This window comes from Podarcis muralis, chromosome 9, assembly GCF_964188315.1.
Source record: "Podarcis muralis chromosome 9, rPodMur119.hap1.1, whole genome shotgun sequence".
Classification (NCBI taxonomy): Eukaryota; Metazoa; Chordata; class Lepidosauria; order Squamata; family Lacertidae; genus Podarcis; species Podarcis muralis.
Genome location: NC_135663.1, coordinates 59775465 through 59800393, shown reverse-complemented (window position 1 = coordinate 59800393; position 24929 = coordinate 59775465). Strand labels below are relative to the sequence as shown.

At 41.6% G+C, this 24929-nt stretch overlaps 2 protein-coding genes across 22 annotated transcripts in view; one reads left to right on the top strand and one right to left on the bottom strand.

Annotated features, from left to right (window-relative positions):
* CORIN (corin, serine peptidase) overlaps positions 1-6588 on the top strand; it is a 111551-nt gene extending 104963 nt beyond the window's left edge. For all 3 annotated transcript variants that reach the window (XM_028745118.2, XM_028745117.2, XM_028745122.2), the window contains 2 exons: positions 1329-1462; positions 2420-6588. In XM_028745118.2, the coding sequence (XP_028600951.2) occupies positions 1329-1462; positions 2420-2602 (317 nt within the window). In that variant the 3' untranslated portion in view covers positions 2603-6588. The remainder of the gene's footprint in view (positions 1-1328; positions 1463-2419) is intronic.
* Positions 6589-9750: 3162 nt separating this feature from the next.
* The window catches only part of ATP10D (ATPase phospholipid transporting 10D (putative)), a 79686-nt gene continuing 64507 nt past the window's right edge, over positions 9751-24929 (bottom strand). For 16 of the 19 annotated variants that reach the window (XM_077934333.1, XM_028745105.2, XM_028745106.2 and 13 more), the window contains 7 exons: positions 23419-23495; positions 22043-22168; positions 20786-20986; positions 19778-19858; positions 17474-17578; positions 14881-15068; positions 9751-13066 (listed from right to left, as the gene is read on the bottom strand). In XM_077934333.1, coding sequence (XP_077790459.1) covers positions 12940-13066; positions 14881-15068; positions 17474-17578; positions 19778-19858; positions 20786-20986; positions 22043-22168; positions 23419-23495 — 905 coding nt within the window. In that variant the 3' untranslated portion in view covers positions 9751-12939. The remainder of the gene's footprint in view (positions 13067-14880; positions 15069-17473; positions 17579-19777; positions 19859-20785; positions 20987-22042; positions 22169-23418; positions 23496-24929) is intronic. The other 3 variants (XR_003708403.2, XR_013394272.1, XM_028745103.2) reach the window with 3 other exon arrangements.

Genomic DNA, 24929 nt, shown 5'->3' with positions numbered 1-24929 from the left:
GGGATCCTGCTTTTGGGATGGCAAAGTTTTCTGAACTAGTTCTGTTCAACTATGTGGAAGTGACGTGTGGTGGCAGCCCATACTGCGGCTATCATGTTTTAAAGCAGTGAGAGGTGACCCACTGGAAAAGGAAAGAGCATAAACAAGTATATATTGAAGATAGTAGATTAAAAGCTATATAGAGATTTAAGTAACGAGAGAAAGACATAATGCTGGGAAATTGTACCTGAAAAATCTATGGCAGGTGGTTGTGCAGCCTCTAACTTTCATAGGAAACTTTTCAAAGTTTTGTACTATAATAATAATAATAATAATAATAATAATAATTTATTATTTCTATCCCGCCCATCTGGCTGGGTTTCCCCAGCCACTCTGGGCGGCTTTCAACAGAACATTAAAAACCAGAATAAAACTTCAAAGATTAAAAACTTCCCTAAACAGGGCTGCCTTCAGATGTCTACTAAAAGTTGGACAGTTGTTTATTTCCTTGACATCCGATGGCAGGGCATTCCACAGGGCAGGTGCCACTACCGAGAAGGCCCTCTGCCTGGTTCCCTGTAACCTCACTTTTCGCAGTGAGTGAGCCACCAGAAGGCCCTCAGAGCTGGACCTCAGTGTCCAGGCTGAACGATGAGGGTGGAGACGCTCCTTCAGGTATACTGGGCCGAACTGTTTAGTGCTTTAAAGGTCACCACCAACACTTTTAATTGTGCTTGGGTACAAAATATGTTTTGTTTTCAAATTTTGAGCAGGTGGTCAACCAGCAGGCACATGTACAGATCATATTAGTTCCAAAGTAACATCAGTTCCCCGCAAAGCAGGTTCATAGACCCTGGCAAAACTATTAATCTGAGATCATAATTTCATAATTTTGCCAGAGGCTGTGCAGCCAAAGAGGAGATTGTTTTGAATATGCCCAGAGAATAAGAAATTGATTTTGCAGCAAGCTATCAAGAAAGAGCTTTAAGGGGCAGTGCTTGATCACCCTAGCATGACAAAATCATGAATGATGATACTCAACAGACTTTTTGCAGTTAGGAAAGTGACAAGAGAAATGTATTGAAAAATGTGGAATGAATGAATGTTTTATGGCAAGACATAGAAACACCCAACAAGCAATGAGCATCAGGATCATTGTCATGTAAATAGATAAGAAGGAATGCTAAATAAAGACTGGACATAGTCTGATCTTTGTTTAAGCTTGGTGCAACCAATAAACAGACTGTTAATAATCTCTTCACTTTATACAACAAAACAGTGTCGATTTGATGGTGTTTTTGCATAGCTGTATATGGTTTGACTAAAGTTGTCCCCCCCACCCCATTTAGTGCCTTTCAAACTTCAGGAAGGAGAAGTTCGTATTATTTCCTTAGAACAGTGCCAGTCGTACTTCGACATGAAAACCATTACCGCCAGGATGTTGTGTGCAGGCTATGAATCTGGCACTGTGGACTCTTGCATGGTAAGACAGTTCTGGAGAGAGAAAAACACAAACACAAGAACGTGCACACACAGAGAGAAATTTATGAAAACTATAGCTGCAAATTATGAGTACTCTACCCAAATTAGTCCAATAGAACAAAAAAGCAACTAGATCACATGATAGATGGAAATGGCTATTTTGTTGGCTTTGAGTCCTAAATAAAGGTAAAAGTTACTGTACCTTTTTTTTACAAATCCTTCTCAGCTTGAAATCTCATTAGATGACCTGGAGAGATTTGCTCTTAGTTCAACTTGCTTCACAGGGTTTGTTGTGATGTTAAACTTCTATCCTAGCTCCCTGAAGGAAAGTCAGGTTATATAACAGCAAGAAAACAAAGAAAGCTGGGTAGTGGTTCTAGAAAAACCTAAGAGTATTTGTCCGGTAACCATATCCTTTACACCATCTTGGCTGATCCTAGGAGATGTGAAGGGATATAGGTTAGGAGGCAGATACAGCCAAACCTTTCTGATCTGGATTGTAAATCTAAAACCTTGAATTGTATCTGAAAGGATTATGGAAAGCCAATGCTGGTGCTGGAGCTTCAGTGTGTAATGTACTTGCTGTGAGCCATGCTCATCAAAAGACAGGATGCCATGTGTTGTACCATTTGCCTCTTCCAAAACAACTGCATGAAAATCAAGAAAGGGCTGTATAGCTACACTTACTTATCACAATTACCAGCAGTGTAGCTATACAGCCCTTTCTTGATTTTCATGCAGTTGTTTTGGACCTTGATACAGTGAGGGGTCAAAATATACCTAACGGAGCACAGAGTGATTAGGTGATGCCAGTCCCCCCCCCCCCATTAATGACAGATCACAGGAACTATTCAACAACCATCCCGATCGTGTTGTTTTGTATGATCAGTTCATCCAGTTTTGTTGCCCACTCCCAAGGGCAGCCTTATGCTGTGAAATAACCTCTATATCTTTACAGGGTGACAGTGGAGGACCCCTTGTATGCGAGCAGCCTGCTGGACGCTGGACATTGTTTGGATTAACCTCTTGGGGCTCTGTCTGCTTTTCCAAAATTTTGGGACCTGGAGTTTATAGCAATGTGTCTCACTTCGTTGAATGGATTGAAAGGCAAATCTACATCCACACATTTCTTCTCCACTAATTCTTCAGGATAGGAATTCTGTGCTGACTGACAAAAAGGCAGCGCACCAGAACAATGAAGATGTTGAAATGAAGAAACCTGTTGAATTATAAATTCTGTGGGTTGCAGATGACAGGCAACAGAGCAGAGTAAAAGAATGGGTATATTCTCTGGTGCCAAAGATGCGTCTGGGTAATTGGTCAAATATTTTTGTAATCATTTCTAGCATTTTTTTCTTTAGCAGTGTTGTGTTACCTTTCACATACACTCACAACAGAATGCGTAAAGGAAAAAATAAGCACATTTCTAATGTGGTATTTGAGATAAACCATTAGGGGTTGTGTAGAAGTACTAGCTTTCTAAAACACCAAGAGAAAAACATATATTTGCTGATAGAGAATTTCAGCTTCTGTCTCTTGCAGTGAATAGTTTGTAAATTTGCAAAGGTGATGGGCACATCTGTTCATAAGTAGTCCTTTTTAAAACTCTAGTTTGTCCTCTTGGTTCCACCAAGTTAATCTGGACTCCACTCACTTTAAGAGAATTGGGTGTTTCATATGCTATCAAATTTTGCATGTTTTTGGATGCAGATTTATTGCTTAATAATGACCAGTGGTCGTCACACACACATTACAAGGGAAAGCAAAACAATACAGACAAAGCAAACCTAATTCTATGGCAACAGTCAACCAATCATTTTAAAACAAGATTGCCCTAAAACAAGTAACAGATTTAAAATCAAGAACCACCAGTATAACCCACAAAACTGGTTAAAATGATTTCCATACAACTTAACTGCTAAGACTAGCATGTTAGGCTTATTCTGGACTGAACGACCTAAAGAAAGCACTTAAGACTTGGATCCTTTTGCATGGAGATCCTAACCACAGTGGCTGCAATAGAACTGGGTGGTTTCAAGGAATAAATAGATCCATGTGCCAGTGAGAATGTCATATAGATGGTTTTTTTCCTTCCCAAATTACAAGATGCAAAGTGAAATCATCTCTTAAGCAGGAAGTGGTCTTATAGCTTACTGTGTGGACAGCAGCTCATCCCAATCCTTGCCGTGTTCTTTACAAGGTAGTCCTAACTTTTGCAGCATCACAGAGGTAATCCAATAGGATTTACAATGAAAAATGAAAAACTCTTGTAAGTCAACAAGTATCCTCCTGGAATCTAAATTTGTTCCTAAAAGCTATAAATAATCAGTCCTAAAAGCTATAGTTAAATCATTCATGAAGCCTCCTTGCTTAGTAAGACTATATTTTCCGACTAGGAGGATATCCAAGTTGGAGGCTTTTTCTCTCTAGTCCCAGGCTCCAAGCCCATGGTGACATGTGATTTATAATTTTCAAGATCTAGCTTTGCCATAATTCTGCCTTATCCCGCAGGATCTGCAGGAAAAGGTGCGGCACACACCAGATGGTTGGAGAGCAGATACGTAAGTCTTTCAGCTTCAGGAAAGATTGTTTTAGAACAGGCACCACATTCAGGCAGAAAACGTGCATTATGGAAATCTATAAAGCCTCTCTGGGGCTTCTAAAACACAGGTTAAAGGCCACTGTCTAACACAGCAGTAGTTTCCTGGTGAGGTTGTATAGGGGAGCTACTTGGCCATCATCCCCTTCTGAGGAATTATAGGAGAGAAAACCTTGCCTGCCTCGCTTCAGTCTGCATTTGGGCAAAGGCTATACAAGACAGGCAAACAATTTGTTTAGTTTTGGAATCTATCATGGAACATTCATTAATTCAGTGCAGTTTATCCCATGCTTATAGAGGTGTGTACTGCTTTGGTACAACCCATCTTGTGAAGTGGCACTTGGAACAATATAATGAAGCAGCTGTTTTGCAGTCCTCCCTTTCAAAACCGTAGAAGACTGGAAACGCAACCCAGAAAGCCTTTCTAAGTCTACATACAGAGAGGTCTAAAACACATTTTTCAAAGCCGAAAGAGGTTTTGAAACACTGTTTGAAACATTCAATCATAACCTGCAGGACTATCAGTCGCATACTCCTGACTACTGTTACAGAACTCGTAACCTCACCTCCTCTTTTGATGCACCTTATGGAGCTTGTAATAGACAAATGTCCACTGTATTACTAAATGTTGCTATTTATGTGCATTGAAAAGCTGTATTTGATTGTTTCTACTTTCTTAACCACAAAGAAAACGCTGTGCTTTTCTATGTTTTTGTTCATTCTGTGGAATTGGGGCACAGAAAAACTGAGCAAATTTCTCCCCTGGATAAGGTAGGTTGCAGGCATTGTTGTCTTGAATACAGGTAGCCTGAACCACAACTGGTTAATGAAGGTCCAGTCCACACTGACAATTTTTTCTGTGTGACTCTGTATGTGGGTACGCTACTGTATAAAGGAAGATTGTCTATGGTTGCCATCTTCATGTTTTCAGCTTTTGGAAAAATGCAGCCATTATCATGAAAAAGGCTGCAGTTTCCCATGTGTACAGCCTGTATCATGCTAGCCTTTCCTTTCATGTACATGATCACACAAACAGGATAGCTGTATTCTTATTTAAACCATGTTTGTAGACAGTTTTTCTCCCAGTATACAATATATATGTGTGTAGCCCCTTTGCTGTGTGTACTGAACCACCAGAAACCCAAATACAAGTATGGCTGCAATTGAGAAAATCTACAGAGTTTATCATAGGCCAGTTGTGGACTTATCTGTAGGTTATTTGTACATTGATCTATGAAGGAAAAATCCTTAGCTACATAAATCAAAATGTAAACTCTCGAAGAAACTCTTTTTAAATAACTTTTAGAAATGAATCTTACAAATTACAAGTTCGTTATCCTAGACTAAGATTTTAAAAAGTATTCCTGAAGGACACATTTCAAAAACAGAAGTCAGGTGTTCATAAATTCAGTGAATTTGCCATAAGCTCACCATCGCCATCTAGTGCCATATTTGTATAATGCATTTAAAACACACTTAAAACGTTATATTTGCAGCTGTGTAGCCGAGTCCTGGATCTAGCTAACTGGTTCAATTCAGTATGTGAGGTTCTGGCCTGCCGTATTCCAGTTGGTCTCCCCTCCCTACAGCCTACTCTTTCCCAATTTTCACTCGCTGCGTAAAATACATGGGAATTCCTGTTCCCTGGTCCTGTTAGGTTTTCCCCCTACCTTACATGTGGTCATCCTGTGGTGCGCAGGCTGCATGCAGCCCTCGGCCAACTTTTGTGAATCCTTTTGGAATTTCCAGCTGATTCCTCCCTCCCTGTTGCTCAGCTTTTAGCCTTAGGGATAGCTTCTCAACCTTCCTAGCACTGATAAGCGAGGCAGCAGGAGGGGCATGATAGGATCTCCTGATGCCTGACCAGAGAGATGGGGACGGGGAGGAGGAAAAGTGTCTTGGGGAGGGGGCTCACCCAGGCCTTACCCACACCCACTGCCTGCATGCAGCCTCCCAATTCACAGACCACCACTGCATTTGACCCTCAGAGGCAAAAGGCTTGCCTGCTCATCTTCTAGGCCCTCTGCCTTCATGGCCGTTCGCTTTCTTAGCTCTGCACTTTCTTTGCCATTCTTTGAGGGACTGTGTGCTAGGGCTCATACCATATTTCTCCTGAAAACAGTACTCTCATTTTACTCTCATTTCCCCCACAACATTCCACGTAGAGAAAATATATTTCTATTATTTTATACATGGTATTTTTATACTGCTTCCCCCCTCCTATGTATGCTTATGCAAATATTTGTATGTGGTGTGGGTTTTAAGGAACCAGATGTCATCCGAAGTGTGGTTTTTAAAGTACCAGATGTCTCCAGATGTGTGGTTGTAGAGAGACAATCAAATGTATCCAACAATTGTGAGAAAGGAGCCTTTGATGAGATTCGTACTCCCAATGTTGTTTTACTGCCGCTAGGAAAGCAGCATATGTAACCAATGTCATGTAAGCAAAATGATTTGTTTTAATTTAAACCCAAAGTGAGCAAAAATGCACATATTTATTTTTTCAAAATAAATTCTGTGAACAAAAATCGTTTCAGCTCCCCTTCTCCCTTCACAATAGCATATCAGATTGAATACAGGTTCTGAGCAATTCTCTTGGAGCACAGATCAACTGGAATCTCTCATATCACTGAAAGAAAAGGAGTGAGTTTGTTAACTTAATACCCACTGAGTTGTTGGGGCCTTGATGCAGTAATAACATATGGAATCTATTAAGATATGGTATTCTTTTTGTAATGGAGAGATATGTCGTAGACTGGCTAAGTCATGTAAAGGAATCTTATTTAGATCTTATTAGCAGAACACCTGGGAGTCTCAGGGGCTCCATTTCAAATATTTAGGAGCATCATGCAACTATAAACAAATTAATAGTGTAGATAAAGTAATATAAAATAATTACTATAATACAGTAATAAAGCAAATATTAAGTATATATCTGGATAGGCTTGTTTAAATAATAAAGATAGGTTTTATCAGGCTTCTAAAACAGTGTAATGTGAATGCTTATCTAATGGTCAGTAGGTTGCATAGCTTACCTCTGTTGTAAAGAACATTGTGAACTCCAACACACATCAGCTCCAGCCAGCATGGAGAATGATCAGCGATGATGGGAGTTTTAGACCAACATCTTGAAGACCAACATCTTAAAGGAAGAACAGCACTGATGTGCATTGTTGACAAATATATGGATGGAGTGATGAATACTGGACAATTTCAGAAGGTAAGACTCTTTAATTAACCTGGCATTTGTATCAATTGCCTGGCTCATTGTAGAAGAGCATGTGAAATCTCATTTTCATAATGCAATACTCATGAATGCACCCGAAGTCTATTTCCTTGCTGTGTCCATAGCTAATTTCATTCGCTAAAACCTGCTGCATATTTCAGCAGCAGGGAAGGCTGCCACTCTATACATGTGCGTAACCACAGCACATTAATTAAAGACTTGCTGTGAAATGAGTTACACAAATGCAGAATTCCTCATATAATTTAGCATATATTAGGACGTACCATTTTGTGGCGTGCTGGAAATAACATCACCTGGCATAATGGTTAAAAGATTTACATTTAAATCCAAAATTATTGTGATCATGGAAACTGCTGTTGACTACATAGTTCTCCAAAAAATGAGGAAATGTGCAAAAGTTTGCATGATCAATGCATTGTTACGGGAGTCTTTCACAAATGGTGCCCTCTGGGTGCTTTAGGCTGCAACTTCCACCAGCCCCAGCCAACATGAGTTGTGGTCCACAGCATCTGGAGGGCACCAGGTTGCAAGAGGCTGTTTTAGAACATGGCCAGTAACTATGGTACAGGTAAATAGTGATATCAAAGATGAATATATGCTAGGCCCATGGTACTCAAATCTTTTGAGTGACCATGGTATGCAACAATTCTTTTTTATCATTTTTTAACTAATGAATTAGTAGAGTTTCTCCAGGTCAGCAAGGTTGGAGCTTTGGCAGTGAAGCAGCCCAGAATGGGAGTTTATCTAGGAGCTGGCGGTTCCAACTTTTCCTGACTCTAAAAGACAGACTCGAAATCCAGGAAAGTCTGCCATGTACTTCTCAGTAGCAACTAGCCTGGCACCTCAGTGGTAGCTCTGAAGCTTTAGTGTGGCTCGCTGTCTCCTCTGCTCCTGTGGCACTTAGGAAGAGGAGGGCAGGCCTGAGAACTGGCCAAGAACCCAGGCAGCTGATATAGGGACCTCTAGCCCCGAGCCAGGGTTGTACCAATCTGATTGCTCTTCAAGGTCATTGATGAGGAGGAAAATCTATTTCTTGCAAATTAAGAGATCACTATTCATCAAAAAAGGCATTGCAGAGCTGAGCAGGACTATTTTTGGAGGCGTTTCCTGAAATGATTTTTCCTGTGGTGCTTTCCTTCATTTTTCACTCATTTCCTAACAGGCTGAGAGGGCACATGAAACAATCACCTTTCAAAATGTGCTTTGCAGTCAAGCAACCACAACTTCATCGTATCTGAGGCTGTAGAAAATTGAATTAAGTGCTTCAGTAGCTGCTAAAATGCTTAAAGTTGTAAGTACATGTATAGTGGGGGTTAAGTGTTATTTAAGGAAAATCCTAATGAATCAATGATGGGGATATAATTGCAGTGCTTTTGGGCTAGTAATGTTCTTCTAGTCAGCCCCTCAACTGTGGAACTGAAACATATAGGGCACTTAATCTTTTTCTAACAAATAGGCAGTTCTGAAGCATGTGGGTAGACTGGACCATATACATACCTTCCATGGATGCATCAAAGACCTTGATAGAGTATATCCCATTCTGATGTTTATATAGCAAATAATCTTGTGAATTGGGATACTGCTGTGCTACTAAGGTAACATGGAACTGCACATAGGTGCTAGATTTTTTTTGTCGTAAGTGACTTTATGAAGATTTAACATTCACCTATAAATGACCTGAAACAAAGTTTGTTGTAATTCACATGCAGAACTGCTAATAGCCTTGGATGTCTGCTGGGACCACTACTGACTCCTACCCTGCCCTGGGTTTCCTTTCGCCTGCGACTCCAGTTTGAAGAACGTTGCGACAGCCAACTTGGAGATCTTCCATGCTCTAGACTGGTGCTATGTCACTGTTGGAAATAAACAGTACTGCTTACTGCTGCCAGGTAAGTCCACAGGACTGGCAGGCATTGATGTAGGAAGGGGCTCACCAGAAATTACTTTGTCAAGGACCTTCTCAAACCTGAGGCAGCCTTTCTCAGGTTACAATGCTGTGGTCATTTACCTGGGAGTCAGCTCCACTGAACTTAATTGAAGTTTACTGTAAATCCTACTGAAAGCAGTAAGATGAGTTAGTTGCGAGTGACAAATGCAGAGCTTTCTTTCGGCTGGAACTCACTGGAACTCAATTCCAGCACCTCTTAGACGGGCACCATTCCCATTATGCCATTATAAGAGAATGAGTTCTGGCACCTCTTTTTCTAGAAAAATAGCACTGGACAAATATTTCAGTGAGATGCAGGAATGACAATTTCTATGAATGCCAAATGGTCCTCAAGCTTCAGTTTGCGAGTGTTATTCAGAGACCTCAGTGTTTGGTTACAGACTTAGGAAGGAAAGTTAAACATAGCCCTGCAACACCCTGCCTGCCGCAGTTTAAAGTTTGTCTCGTGTAATTTATTCATTTTGCAAACATAAAAAGAGAATACTAAAATGGAGCTCAATGTTTAGCGATTTATTGTCAGCGGCTGCAGTTTCTGTATGGCTCAAACAGGCAACAATAAACTTTCAAAAACAGGCAATTCTCCCTCCCTCCCCAAGAAGGCGTGCTAAATTCCCCAAATCAAGCTCCCACTGTGGACTTGGATAACAATACAATACTGGATTTTGTTCCTATAATTTGTTTTATAGAAAACATCTGGCTTTCCCCTCCCTCAGGTCCCTCTTTTGTTGTTATTTTTGCACTAAAAAGGAACAGAAAATGGTAAAGGGGTTGATGCATTCTTCTTTAGCATGTGCAGTCCAGGAAGATAAAAGGAATATAAAAAAAGAAGACTGGCACATCTAGGAAAGCAGGACTTGGCTCCAGTTCAGGTTAGTCCAAAATCACGTTATCAGTTTAAAGAACTGCGACCAGTTTGTTTGTTGCTTGAGTAGCAAGTAGAAGAACGCCATTATGCAGGGTTGCCCAAATCAAGTACACGCTTCCTTCTTTTGCCAGTGGTGAACGATGAATGGTGCTCATGTATGAAGTAATCCTATGATTCAGGCTCCATGACTTAAAATAGATTGCTTACTTGTGTCTTTTGAACGGTGGTCTGTGCAGTCACAATTACAGGATCTGCATCTGTGCACAGAAACTTCTAGAGCAGGGGTCAGCAAAGTTTTTGTGGCTTGGGCCAGTTCATGGTCCAGGAGATGCCGCGGTGGGACGGAGTGTGCGCGCATGCATGCACGCATGTGTAAACGCTATTTCCGGCGCAGAGGAGGCATGTGCAGCCTTCTGTTGGCTGCAGGAGCTTCCTGCAACCAATGGGAAGCCAGCCAGCATTGTGGAAGGCGGTCCCCGAGCGGGCGGTGGGGGTCCATGGGCTGGTTAAATGACCCCCCATGGGCCGCTTGTGGCCCGTGGGCCTTAGGTTGCCAACCCCTGTTCTACAGCTTAAGCCAGGGAACTGGCACTCACTTCTCCTTCCAAGAATGGAAAGATGCCCATGAGGCAGGCATCTTCCATTGCTGTTAGACAAGAGGGGCACCAGCAGCAGGGGAGTATGCAGTGCAGTGCTTTGTGTGCTTACTCAGAAATAGGTTGGATTGAATCCCATGGGACTTATTCCATGTTGTGCACTGTAAATAAAACAGGGATGGGGAACCTCTTGTCCTGCAGGCCAAATTTGGCCTCCCCATTGGGTCAGCAAAGTCACTTTGGCCAAGGCACATGCACCAGTCTTACACAGCAGCTAAGGGCAGGGCTTGGCTGAAAAGGGCCTTTTGACACTCAACTGATAGTTGGGCATTTAGTCCTGGGCTGTGGCAGGTGTCAATCACATGCCACTGTGGCATCAGATGATTGACAGGGCCCACCTGCCTGCCGAAGTTGGCAAGGGGAAGTGGGCAGGAGATAAAGATCTGGCCCATAGGGCCAAAAAGTTCCTACCCCTGCCTTAAAAATTGTGACACATGATTAGAAACCAATACTTTCAATATTTGGTGTTTATATATCTCCACATGCATTGTGGAAAGCATAGCAGAAAGAGCATGTTTCAACTGGACACAGTGACACAAAATTAGGTCATGATAACCTGGAGTCATTATCAGGCAAAATACAGTTGCATATTGAATAGAGATTACTATTTGTTATGGCAAGGCGATCTTGAATGCCAGCTGGAAGAAACCGGTATTTTAACTCAGAAGGGGGGGTGCTAAGTGGGTACAGCTGCAGATAACAGCAATTATAGTTAAAATCAGGCTACCCTCCCCAAAAGGTCAGAGCTACAGGTAAAGCTGTGCCAGAATGGTTCACATGTGGACTAAATGGAAGGTCTTTCTCTTAACATAAAGGATATGATGCAGAAAGGTCTTAAGGAAATTTGTGCAGTAAATCTTGTTTAGAAGTGTTTTAGATTACCTATGCAGTGCTTTCATCCTCTCAGGGATTTCCTCAGAATCTTGGTAAATTAATTCAGAATATGTTCAGTTTAGCTGTGTGCCTAGCAGAGTACTGAACCAACAGAATCACCCCACCCCCAAATCCTAAACAATTTAACATCAGTTTTTTATGGAACATTCTTTTAAGCAAGGGTAGTGAAAAGTCTGTTATCTGAAAACACCAATCTGTTTGCAGAGGGAAAGAAAGGAGGAGACGCACCACACACTGTTTACAGTACAAATATTCATTTCTAAAAGAACAAATTTAACAGTATTCCTTCCATAAAGAAATAAAAGCGCAGACAGTTTCTCACATTCACATAATCATCATATATACAAAAATGCTGTGCTTGTGTAGAAATGTCTTTCCTGCATCCTCAGCTAGTTTATTCTCCAGAGAAGTGGCTCCTATCATCTATGAATCTTGCTTCCATGAAGAGTTACAAATACTGTTTTATTATGAAAGTGATTTAGGTTTTGCACAGCTGTTTTCAGAGGGAACTACTGTGCATCTTGTTAGACAGAACTGCTCTAACACTGACTGCCCCAGAAACCAAACATTATAATAACAGTAGAAAGAATAAAGTCAAAATTCAGTAATCCCAAAACCTCCTTGCCTGCAGGGCCAGGCTTAAATATCTCTTCCCATGCTATCAAGGCTCATATGAAATGATTTATCCATCGTGGAACAAGGGGCAGCATTTCTTTGTTTGCTTATATCTTGAACAAATTATTCTAAGTACTTTTTTGTCTATAAAAAAAAGCACAAGCAGTGGGTGGTGGCTGAATTTCATATAAAAAGAAGAAAAGTCATGTGAGAAAGATCATTTAAATGTACCACCCTTCCTCTTTTGGACATTAAAGCATAAATAACACTCTCTTTTTGGCAGAGTGTTTTAAACCCTCCTATATGCCCTAGGCAGAATCCGAATCAGCCTTATTCACGAGAGAAATATCAGTGTGGTCCTCTTCAGAAGTCAAGTCTAACCCTCCAACTTAAGAATCACTAGCTCCATATGTGATGGAATAGAATTCCTTTGAGGGGCTTAAACATTTCAGTGCCCTCACAACTCAGCCTGCCACCATTTTCAGATGTCCCTTGGGTGCCTGTTCAGACTGTCTCCAACATTATTACAAAATGGCACTAGCTGTATTGGCAACAGCAACAAACCACAACACTTGATGTTGTTTCCTTTTGCTGAGTCTTCAGAATTAGCAGACCCAGAATCCCCATTTGTCCCTTGGTGATCAATTCTACCCCTCACGATGGGGCTACACTTGCACTGCGCAGCAGACTCTTCCGTCCTGTAAGGACCCGACCTTCCAAGTTCTTGGCCTTTAGCAGTGGAGTTGGAAATGCTGTGGCCTGGATCACCCTGAACAAATACCTACAGTATAAGGAAGGATTCAAATAAGCTGTGTAGGCATGGATTAAAGTTGGTTTGGCAAAGGGCCTCCTGTAAAAAGGTATTATTCTCAACAGTGTGCTCTTATTAACCAGGTGGTAATAAAGCTCTTTCCCTCCCTCCCACCTTTATCTCAACCAATTAGGGAAAGGATTTGGGTTACCAAAAAGAATTACTTAAGTTTGTCCTAACAAATGTATCACACTGAAACCAATGCCGAACTGAATGTTGGAGAATGGTTTAAGGATTATGGATGTAGGCAAAGTTTATATTCTAACTCAGGCATCCCCAACCTTCGGCCCGCCAGATGTTTTGGACTACAATTCCCATCATCCCTGATCACTGGTCCTGCTAGCTAGGGATCATGGGAGTTGTAGGTTAAAACATCTGGAGGGCCGCAGGTTGAGGATGCCTGTTCTAACTCTAGCCAAAAAAAAGCTCATGTTGGCAACAGCAACACAGAGATCCTATGGTGTTACAATAGGGTTGCCATATTTCAGAAAGGTTGTTGAACTCTTTTAGATGTTATTGAGCTATTTTTAAGGAAAATCACCAAAAATGACACTGTCTGTGTGGGTTGCCATACATTCGGATTTTCCTGGGCATTTCAGCAATTTCTGTCTGGACACTGCTTCCAACTGCAGTATTCTGGACATGTCCTGGAAATTCCGGACATATGGCAACCCTGGTTACAATGGCACTGTGCTGTTACAGTGGCCTTGGGCATGGGGAAGCCCGTGTTCAAACCTCAAATCAGCTATGAATCTCAACAGTGGCATTTAGCCACCTCCGCTGCCTCACAGGCTTGCTATGACAATAGATCACTTCTTCAAGTTCTTTAGAGGAACTGCGGGGTAAAAATGTAATATAATAGAAAACCAGCAGGACAAAATCCCAATTACCCCCAAACTCCTCCTGACTTAAGTGTTCAGAGCCCAAGGTGGCAAAATCTGAAACTGCCCTGAACTCAATATTCAGCTTTTAAGGAGATGTCTGAACTAATGTTACACACTATTTAACCATTTTGACCAGAAACTTGAAAAAAGTGGGTGGGTGGGTGTGTTCCCTTTATAAAATTTAGTTCTTAGAATCCAAACTACGAAGATACTAAAAAATTGATGGGAAAGTGCTGTAATTTATTACCCTGGATATTTTGGGCAATAATTTCAGAGTCCAGGGTATTCTGTATTGGAGACACTAACCTATTTCCCAATGAGGTGATAAAATGTCTGGGTAGTACCGCTTTAGCCTACAAGTGGAGGTCATACAGCAGAATGTTTCCCCAAGGGAGGAAGACATTTCTCCCTTGGGGAAAACAAGCCTATCAAAAGCCTTGATGGGCTAGAACTATTCTTCTTAACATCTACTTTTCTTTATGGAATGATTTTGGGGAGGTCAGCTTGGGATAATTCAATTATGTGAGCTCCCACTTGGAGTCTGAAGTGGTACAGTCCAGACCTGCGTTTACCACGCCAATGAGACTTAGACGTAAAGTGAAGAATGACCTCTTTTTCCTTGATTCAGCATAGCTTTTCTACAATGGTCAATAAATCTTTAGTACCGCTAAGGTTTTTTTTGAAGTGAACAAGTAAAAATGTAAAGCGTGAACGTTACATGTGTTCTCCAACATGTGTTTGTATCATATGCAGCAGATGGACAGAATTAGCTGCAATTTCCTACTGACTTTACGTACAGGTTTGTTGCTCTGTCACATGTGACAGAAGAATCACAGCAACAATGAATTTCTATCTTGGCAACAATGAATTTCAATGCTTGGTTCCAAACCAATAAAATACCTTGGAAGAAGAGCCAAAAGAGTTGCAAGTATGCACACCAGATAAAACCTTGGAGTAGACAAATGTTTCTGAATTATCCAATATGGATTGGCTGGTGGGTTGCAGAGGACGCAGGTAGCTCCAAAGGTCCCAATAATGCTGAAGAACAGGAAGACGCTACCAGCTAGAACAGAGAAGTGTGCCACATTCTGAAATTAAAAAACAACAACACACACCACAGAAGAACAAACGGAGTGAGACAGAATCTGCTTCTATTTCTGAAGAACTGAAAGGCAGTGGTACGAGCTCAGAGAATCACATATTCATTCACCATTCCAAACTAGCATTGTTTCCATGGTTCTTAGCCCCTAATGTTTAAGGGTGGGCTCAGGTAACTGTGCTGCAGGGCAGCTGCTTGAAAGGTCACTGTGTGGCACCTGTTAACTGGGGAAGCAGTTGTCTGAAGACTCCACCCATGCAGTTAAGCTGAGGGCTAACCCCGCTTTGCTTCTCCAGATTCCCAAGTAGCCATGGGTGGATGGCCTTAATGTGAACAAAGGCTGCAAGCAGCTTCTTCTGATTTGAGGAAGGTCCCATATATTACCCATCAAAGTTCCCACTTGTTACATGGCCAGGCCCAACGGGGTGGGGGAGGCATGCTGCTCACTGAGGTCCAGCTCCGAGGGCCTTCTGGCGGTTCCCTCCCTGCGAGAAGCCAAGTTACAGAGAACTAGGCAGAGGGCCTTCTCGGTAGTGGCGTCCGCCCTGTGGAATGCCCTCCCACCAGATGTCAAAGAGAACACCAACTACCAGACTTTTAGAAGACATCTGACGGCAGCCCTGTTTAGGGAAGCTTTTAATGTTTAATAGATTATTGTATTTTAATGTTCTGTTGGAAGCCGCTCACAGTGGCTGGGGAAACCCAGCCAGATGGGCGGGGTATAAATAATAAATTATTATTATTATTATTATTATTATTATTATTATTATTATTATTATTGGCAGCTCATTCTCTGCTAAGACAGAAAGGGTGGCTTCATTGCTCTTGCTGTGGCCGCCCAGGTCTATTCATTGGCCTTTTCTTCATAGCGCTGGCTGGCCTACAGTGCCCTGACAGAAGCCAAGACCCAGGAGATGCCACAGCCCTTTGCCGCTGCCTTGGCCCAGCAGCACCCTTAGATTAAGGGAGGCTGAGGATGTTCCAAGGAGATTCCCCTCTTCTTCACCCACTGGGAAGTTCTTTCACTAGGGTTCTTTCTTAACCCTACCTCTCTCTGTTGGGATTCACAAAAAGGACAGGTCTAAAATAGAGGAGCTAGAAAGAAGTTCATCAGGCTTGTTAATGTGGGAAATAATCTTGCACCCCCCCAATTCCCCCCCCATGCTTTATTAGGTAAGCAAAGGGTTAAGACACAGGGCGTTTCCCTTTAAATTCCTAGAAAGGGCAGTCTGGAAAGTCATATCCTCTGCTTGCCCTGGCAGGAAAATAATCCTTGCTACCTCCTCCCTTCTCAGTGTTCAGTCTCCTTTTATGCAGTAATAAGAGGCAGCTATTCAGCCACCCCAGTTTCTGTCTCTCTCCTCTGCTGCCATTTAAAAACAATAATTTTAGTTAATTTGGGCAAGAATTTCTGTTACAAAAAGCACTGCCCTCGTTATGACATCATTACTAATACTCTCTAATGCAGGTGTGGGTGGGAAACTTCTGACACTCTTGCTGAACTACAACAACTCCCATCATCCCTGGCCATTCTTGCAGAGGCTGATGTGAGCTATAGTACAGCAACATCTGAAGGGCCAAAGATTCCCCACACTTGCTCTAAAGGTAGGGATATGGTTCAGAGGGGAAACTTGCAGATGGGACAAGCTGGCTTCTGAGGAGTAAATTAGCAATTAGTTCCCTGCCTCCCTCTCTCTTCCTTTTTCTCAGGGTTCTTCACAGGGTTCTCAGGGTTTTTCACAGGTTCTGCTCAAAAGAACTGGGAGGCAGAGGGATGACATGTTGGGCAAGAAAAGACTTCACCTTGGGTGTGTATGTATGAATACTCTGTATCCAATAAATTTAGAGAGAAACATGGAGAGTGGAAACTTCAAACTCTACTCCCACCAAGGTTCCTGCAGGAGCTTTGCTTCGCGTTTTGTGAAAGGAAGTGAAGGCCTGTCACTTGCCTGGAACTAACTACCCTAACTGATCGTGTTCAGCTTTCACCCTGAACACTCATTCATGTTAAGGGAACTCACCAACAAATGTTAAAGAATGGACCCTATGGGGTGAGGTGCAAGATAGCTCATGTCCTCAATACTGGCATAAAGGAAGGAAAACACTTTTGGTAAGAGTTGGCCTGATTCTCACGTTAGTTTTGGACACGGCAACATCAAGATGATTTTTATCGTGTCCATTTAACATGTCAAATGCTATGCACTCACACGGTTAGAATGGGTATCTATCTCATCAACTACCGAAGACTGCTGTGGTGCTGCAAATACCACCCCACACTTTGTGCGGGCACATTTAAGGATCAACATCCACCATGTGACGAGATGATAAATGTTAACTTGACCCTGTCCCAAGAGCAATTTGCAAAGTGAACCTTAGAATGAACAACGTACTCACCAAAGATTTGCTTTCAATCACGAGGTGTAATAATATTGTAAAAAACATGGAGGTGTTAATAGGACTCCCGAAAGAATAGAGGTCTATATCAGAGCCACTGTAGGTCTGCAAAGGAACAATTATTTAAAGTTTATGTACTCTGTGATTGTATTCCCCCCTTTTTCCTTAAGATTTCTTTAAAGCTTTTTCATGAGACAACAAGATAAAAGAATCTAATCTAAATAACCAAAACAAAGAAGGAAAGAGAAAAGAAAACACAGAGTCTTCTCTTAAATGTAGCTCTTAATCCTTGTCACCAACAGAAAATGATGGACCTTCCCAGCTCTCACCTGGGAGCTTTTCTTTCTTCTCCCAGACTTTCAGCCTGGGAGATCTTCACTTCCCTGCCTCTCACTCTGGGTCCTGCCACCAACCATACACCACCTTCGTGTGTGTGTAATCCTTGGACCCCAATAATGGCTCAGAGCAGAGGACACAAAAGGGGGGAGGGAAAGAAAGAAAAAAGAGAAAGAAAAGAAGAATGAAAAATAAATAAAAGGACTCCTGATTTTATATCTGCCCACTACTTTAAAAAAATATATATATTTGTAACATTTGCCCTAGGATGACATCCAATTGTTCTGCTTTCTGTTAAAATTTCCCCAATCTTCAGACTCAAATGTGTGAAATCCATTCGTTTTTCTTTTCACACAAGAAGTTCAAAAGGAATTCTCTATTGTTAATAAATATGTGTAATGATTTTTCTCCAATCAAACTTAACCACTTGGTCTTCCACAACCACAACTTCCACTTCGCCTTAAACAATAATAAATCTTTCCATCTTTGTCCATGTACGAGTCTCTCCACGGTGATCATATATTGAGATATTATTCCATAGTTCTTTTCTTGTTACGCATCCATTAATTCGCACCCAGTTCTGTATCTTCAGTTCCCATTTCCTGTTGTGTTCCATCCTTATCTAAAAAATTATTTCCTCTTCCATTTACATTTTTTCTATTCTTTTCCCAAGGAAAGTACCAGAGTACCTTTTCCCTCTGAGTTCACTCCAAGTTGTACACAGAGCCCTTTCTCTCTCAGCTCTTATCAATGCCAGATCCAGATGTCTGTCCATGTCTCCATCCATGATTTCATTCTACTCCTCCAGAATCACACCACCATATGGCTGTTTTATTCCTCCAAACACTTGTGTAAATGACTTTTCCAATGCACCATCTATTCCCTCCAACTCTACCATTTCACACTCTGATTCTGCCAGTCCTTTATGCATATTCTTCTCCAAAGTCTCTGTATCGTCTCTGATTCTGCCTTTCATTTCATTCATTCCTGGTTTACTTTCATTCCCCACTGCATTAGAGCCCAATGGAACTTTAGTCAATTTTATTTGCTCATCAAACATTTGCTGAAAGATGCCAACAGTCAGTGGAATGCCCAAATAGAGGTATATGTGCCAGACTGAATTTTCATGATCTTATTAACAATTCAGTCTCATTACATCTCCTGTCTCCACCTTAAGATCTTCACAGCCATATCTCTTATTAGAATAGATAATCCTTTCCCGTGGAGGAAGTATCAAGTGGCACATTTACTTTTGATTTCTAAGCAACATTTTCATCGAGAAAACAAAAATAAACAACATGAAATAAAAATTATTGACACACACAAGTGTCTCATTCATTTGCAAATTTCTTTTCTCAAGCCATTAAAACAAGCTTTTGGTTCTGCCTTCAGCCCTTTTAACAATTGACTTATCTTCCCTTCTACTTGAAGCCAAAAAGCAGCTCATGCATCAAATGTAAATTTCCACTGGCAGATGGATAAATTTCTCTGAGTTATAAATTACAAATTTCCAGAAATAATTAAGAAAGAGAGGCTTTTGCTGATCACATGCACATCAGGGCTCTTATGTGGCTTTTGGGCAAGATGTAGACTCCTTGGTTCTTAAGTCGCTTAACCCCACCAGAGCTCCCAGGAGCTGACAGCTTCTCGGTCTCTTGACACAGAAAACAGCTTTTTCAGCGCATCAGAGGTTGGATCCCTATTCACTTTTTTCCCAGGGTGAATTTGACAGTCGAAGCTTACTCCTGGCTGTCATCAATTATCATGGAATTATTTCTGTGGACTGCTGACAACAGAGATTCAATCTGCCATGCCCCACCCACCCACCGGAAGTCCTCTGTGCTTGTATTCCAGATCATGAGTACTGTAAGCCTACTGTTTTTTTGAATATGAAGGAAGTTTAAAGATCATGCAAATAAAAAGGCAAATAAAAGTTGAGATAAAGGAGTAAAATATCCTAACACTTACCCAGTAAGGGATAAAAAAGCAAACTAGACTTTGGTAAAAAGCATCTAATAAGTTCATTATGAAGGTTGTAAACAGGTATGGCTGAAAAGGAAAGACAGGAGAAACACTTATTGAGGGTGGGATTCATCTAATGAGCCCCACACAAGCACTTTTGCAATGGGTCTTTCCCCCCCCACCTCTTAAATTGGGTTAAGGGGGTTCAGGAGAACCCCCAGAAGAGGGTTATTTTGAATTCTACTCATAGTTTGGGAAGATACAGATTCTAGTCATTTTGCCTTGTCTGCATGTTTGGACGCCTGAACGCCTTACTGAGCTTCCAAAAGCTCACACATACAGTATCACCATCCAAGACCCAGGTCTCAACCTTCAGTGAGAGAGCCTGAGCTAGTCTGCAATATGCCCAAGTCACAAACGAGAGATTAAAGGGAGAAGGCGAGTCTAGTTATAAGACTAACACTTGTCGGTATATAAAAATGCAGCTTTTAAATTACCAAAAATACAATGGTCAAGCAGGAAGTGTTTGAAACTCTCTGAACAAAAATTGGTTCAATAAAAAATCTGTTGTATTTTCAACGAACCAACAAGAGATACTCATTGTCAGAGCTGCAGGGGACAGTACAGGCTGGTGAGACAGTATAGCAATCTAATCTGGAACCCCTCCTAGAGAGTTTCAGCTTTACTTTGACAGCATGCATGTCTAGCACACAGCGTACAATATTCCCACATTTCTGCTGAGGCCTTCCTCGCCATGCTGGAGAAACACAAATAAGCAACAGCAGTCTACGTGGTAGAAAATGGTAACAGGGCATCCATCAAATAACTGTTTGTGTATAAACTATGTTGCCCTCCTAAGGCCACCTACATTCATTGGCTGTAAAGCCAGTGAAGAATAATGCCTTTCATCTCCACCAGATTATTTAACAGGAGGGAATGTTCACGTTTAACTGGTAAGGAATGCACAACAGAGAACATGTGAGTTTCAAATATTTGTAAGAAGCCAAGAAATACCTCGTTTCTCTGACTAGCCTTGTAAAGTTCTGGCAAGTGCAACAGGACTTCTGCGGAGACATCTTTGTCCAAAACACCATAAATGACAGGTGGTACTGATGTGAAGAGCAGATTGAAGAAAATCAAACTCCAGTAGTCGGTCATGGGTGTTCCTGAAAACCCACAGAAGAACTGGAACCAGAACAGGAGGTTTACATATGCCTGTTGGGAACAGAGGTGGGAATTAAAAGGTGAGAATCTATAAACAAGAGCCAACAGGAATTATATATACTGAGTCAGACCACTGGTCTGTCTAGTTCACTTTTGTCTACACTGACTGGCAGAAGCTCTCCAGAGTTTTGGGAGTTTTCCACCCTACCCGGATTAACCTGGGACCTTTTCTTTGCTTCACTACTGATGTACAGTTCTGCCCCTTTGCGGGAAAGATGGTTCTTATAGTGGGCTACAGAAATGCTGAATGCCAATGATACAAATCTGTTGCCCTAGAAATGGTTACTAAGGGCTCAGGATTGCGAATACTGCATTTTCTCAGCACCAAACACTTAAGGTAATTTGGTGAAAATGTTGACTACCAGTATGAAGATAGTAAGACACCACTGTTACGAACTGCCTGGAGAGAGGGCTGGCTGTAGCCTCTTGCCTTGTTAAGCTGAGTGCTAAAAGTGATTCCTGCTTTCCCAGAATTTCAAATAGTTACCAATATTTAGTAATGCTTACTTTATTCCATGGTCAGAGGTTACAGACTATCAGCTCTCCAGGTTAGAGCTGCAAGGGGGGAAATTTCTTGAGTGGCACAGCAGCTGAGCTTTACAGGAGTTACCATGTGGTTACTCTGCTTGCCTCTATCCTAACTCCGTAACATAATGAACTCATTTTGAGTTCTTACTGCTCAGAAGTAAACCTCAAAGTTCACGTTTAACATCGAAACTGGCAAGGCCTGTCTGCTTCAGACACGCTTCCCCAGGCAGAAACGGCGTAACATAATCCTTTGATAATTTGCAGGTTTCAATAGTGGAGCCAACTTGTCACAATCATCTTAGTGCTGACAGATAGCTTTTTGGCATAGACCGTATTTAAATTTATTATAAATGCCTCTGGAGCAGTGACCCTTAACCCAAGGCGGGTGGGCAGACTCCATTTCTGCTGCTGTAGATTCAGAGTACAGAATTTACTAGTGTCCTTTGCCTGTTTCTAATCATTAAGAAACTGTCCTTCCACAAGGTCAAACCCACTGAGGCATCCCCGGAAGCTACATACCAAATTCTTGTAAAAAAAGTAAAGGATCATGTTCGCTAATCGTGTGTAACACCAGTGGCCGTGTACGAACAGCAGCTTGCTGAGATGTCTGAACTGAGAAAGCGCAAAATCACTCGCCAGCACAGCCTGAAAACAAACATGAAATAAATGAAATACAGCAACCGAGAAAATAGCTACAAAATGAAGTCAGGAGCTTTCCTTGACCACGGAGTTACTTGACACTCCTGCATCCCACTGAAGCTGACTGCACAAGTCCCATTGGCCAAAAATAGAAACAAATGTCTCCACAAAGGTTTCCTTGTAGAAGTCATGGTCTTGTGTATACTGTTATACTTGTCTCCCTTTCTAACTCATCCTCCACTCATCCTCTCTTTCCCTTGATTCGGACCCCACACTCGTTAATCATCATTTATTGAGCAGTCTCTTACATGCCAACTAATCCACCCTCTTAACACGAGAACATATTTTAGTTCCTCACGAATCAAGGAAGCTGTTGAACGGAGATCTTTGCACGACCAACTCATAAATTATTACACTGTTCCCATGAGTCAATGACTTCTGTGACAACTAAAGCCGCCGGAATGAATCCTCTTCAAACCTCTTCAGATATCTACCTGAAACTGCTTCAAACATGCTCCACGAAGATGCCCATGGTTGTACAAATTCCTAGGTCCCCTGATTTCCAGGTACATTCTCCTGGTACAGTGGTACCTCAGGTTACACACGTTTCAGGTTACATACACTTCAGGTTTACAGACTCCGCTAACCCAGAAATAGTGCTTCAGGTTAAGAACTTTGCTTCAGGATAAGAACAGAAATTGGGCTTCGGCAGCGCGGCGGCAGCAGGAGGCCCCATTAGCTAAAGTGGTGCTTCAGGTTAAGAACAGTTTCAGGTTAAGAACGGACCTCCGGAACGAATTAAGTACTTAACCTGAGGTACCACTGTATATAATCTGATTTCTTAGGAACGTATGTCCATATTAGAACCTAATACAGTGTAAATATGGCTCTCAAGGCCCTTGCAATAGAATAATAGAATTGTAGAGTTGGAAGGAACTAGGAGGGTCATCCAACCCCCTGCAATGCAGGAATTCTGTCCACAGCCATCCCTGAGTGGGCATGAACCATCAAGCTTCTGGTTAACAGCCAAGACACACTGTCCCATTGCGCCACAGGTTCCCTACAACACCATAGTACTTGTATTTCCAATAGATCAGCTCTTTTGACAAAGACCTCTTGCAAATTCTAGGGTTTGGGGTATTCAGCTTTTGATTCCACTAACAATATATTCTGCTACCGATAAGTGTCCTGGCTCTCACAGTCATCAATCTATACGCAACACTGCTTCCATTTACAGTTCTCTCAATACATCCTACCTGCATGCCTTCTTGGCCAGCAATTCCAATTCCAACATCAGCAACTTGGATCATACTAACATCGTTGGCACCATCACCTTCCAAGAGAAGGAAAAGAACAATGTTGCAGTGAAACTGGTTTGGGCTGGGGCACTGCACACAGACTTGACGAAAGAGAAAAATAAATTGAAATTTCATGGCCTCACAAGATGCGATGTTAAATACAAGTGCAAATGTCATCAGCTGGGAGGGCTGGTAATTATCACTGCAGACATCAAAAGAGGAAATGAAGCTTTTCCTTCCCTACTGCTGCACGTCAAATGCAAATTTATGTCTAGTTTGTTCATCAGTTTTAGAATTATTGTCAAGTAATGTTTACACTATTAAAAGGACTCTATAAAGTGCAACATGAAGATAGGGGGGTTCATGTTGGCATATTTAATGTAATAATGTAATGTAATAATGTAATAATGAGAATTTTAGGAGAGCAGATTTATAAAATACACAATTTTTATTGATAGTTTATGTGGCTATTTAGAGGGCACTTGTAAGTTTGCATTATACCTGTATCTGTATATGTTGGGCATTGTAATAAATGTTTTTATCATGAAATTGGTGTATCTGATGTAAAGAAACCTTATAAACGAATTACTATTTTTTGAAAAGTGCAATAAAACTATATTGCCAACACAGCTCATGATCTACCTCCGAGGCTTGTTGGTTGGATTACTACCCTGCACAGATGGGGAATGACGACAGCATCACATATTGATGGCCTTCTGTGTGATGGCATCTAATTTGTGAATGCGCTCCCCGGGCAAAGGAAAACAGGCACCAACGCTATTCGTGTTTTGGTGCCAGGTAAAGCTGTTTCCATGAGCACTTTTGAGATATGAGCCTGCTGGATCAGATCAGTAGCCCATCTAATCTATTTTACTCTATCAGAACGCATCCATCAGGATTAGCAGCCAACGACAGCCTTATCTTCCATGAATTTGTCCAATCCTCTTTTATAAACCCATCCATACTGGAAGCCATCGCTGCCTCTTGTGGGAGTTAGCTGTGGAATTATCAGTGTGTAGTGTGACGAAGTGCTTTTCTTTTGTCTGTCCTGGATCTTCCAACATTCAGCATCACTGTATGTCTACAAATTCTAGTGTTATGGGACGAATGTTCTGCCGCTACAATTAGGTCCCGTGGATGCTTTTATAACAGGAAGGTGGGCCAAAAATATTTTGAACAAGCAAGTGAACTTTATATGGAGGTGAGAGTCGTGCTTCTCCTTTTCACCTATCTCCCAAATATGTAGAACATGGGCTGCAGGAAAAAGGTATGTGGTTGCCAGAAATGCATGCTAACCCCCCGCTCCCCGGTTGCAAATAATCCCAAGAGTTTGGACAGAGGAAGTGTGACTATCTCACAATTCCCACTGTGGTGTTTTCACATAACATATAAAGTCACCTTGAAATTGTTATTCTGAATGAGAGTGTTGAAAATATTCTGACGTACATAGAGCAAGCTTCCCTGCTTAC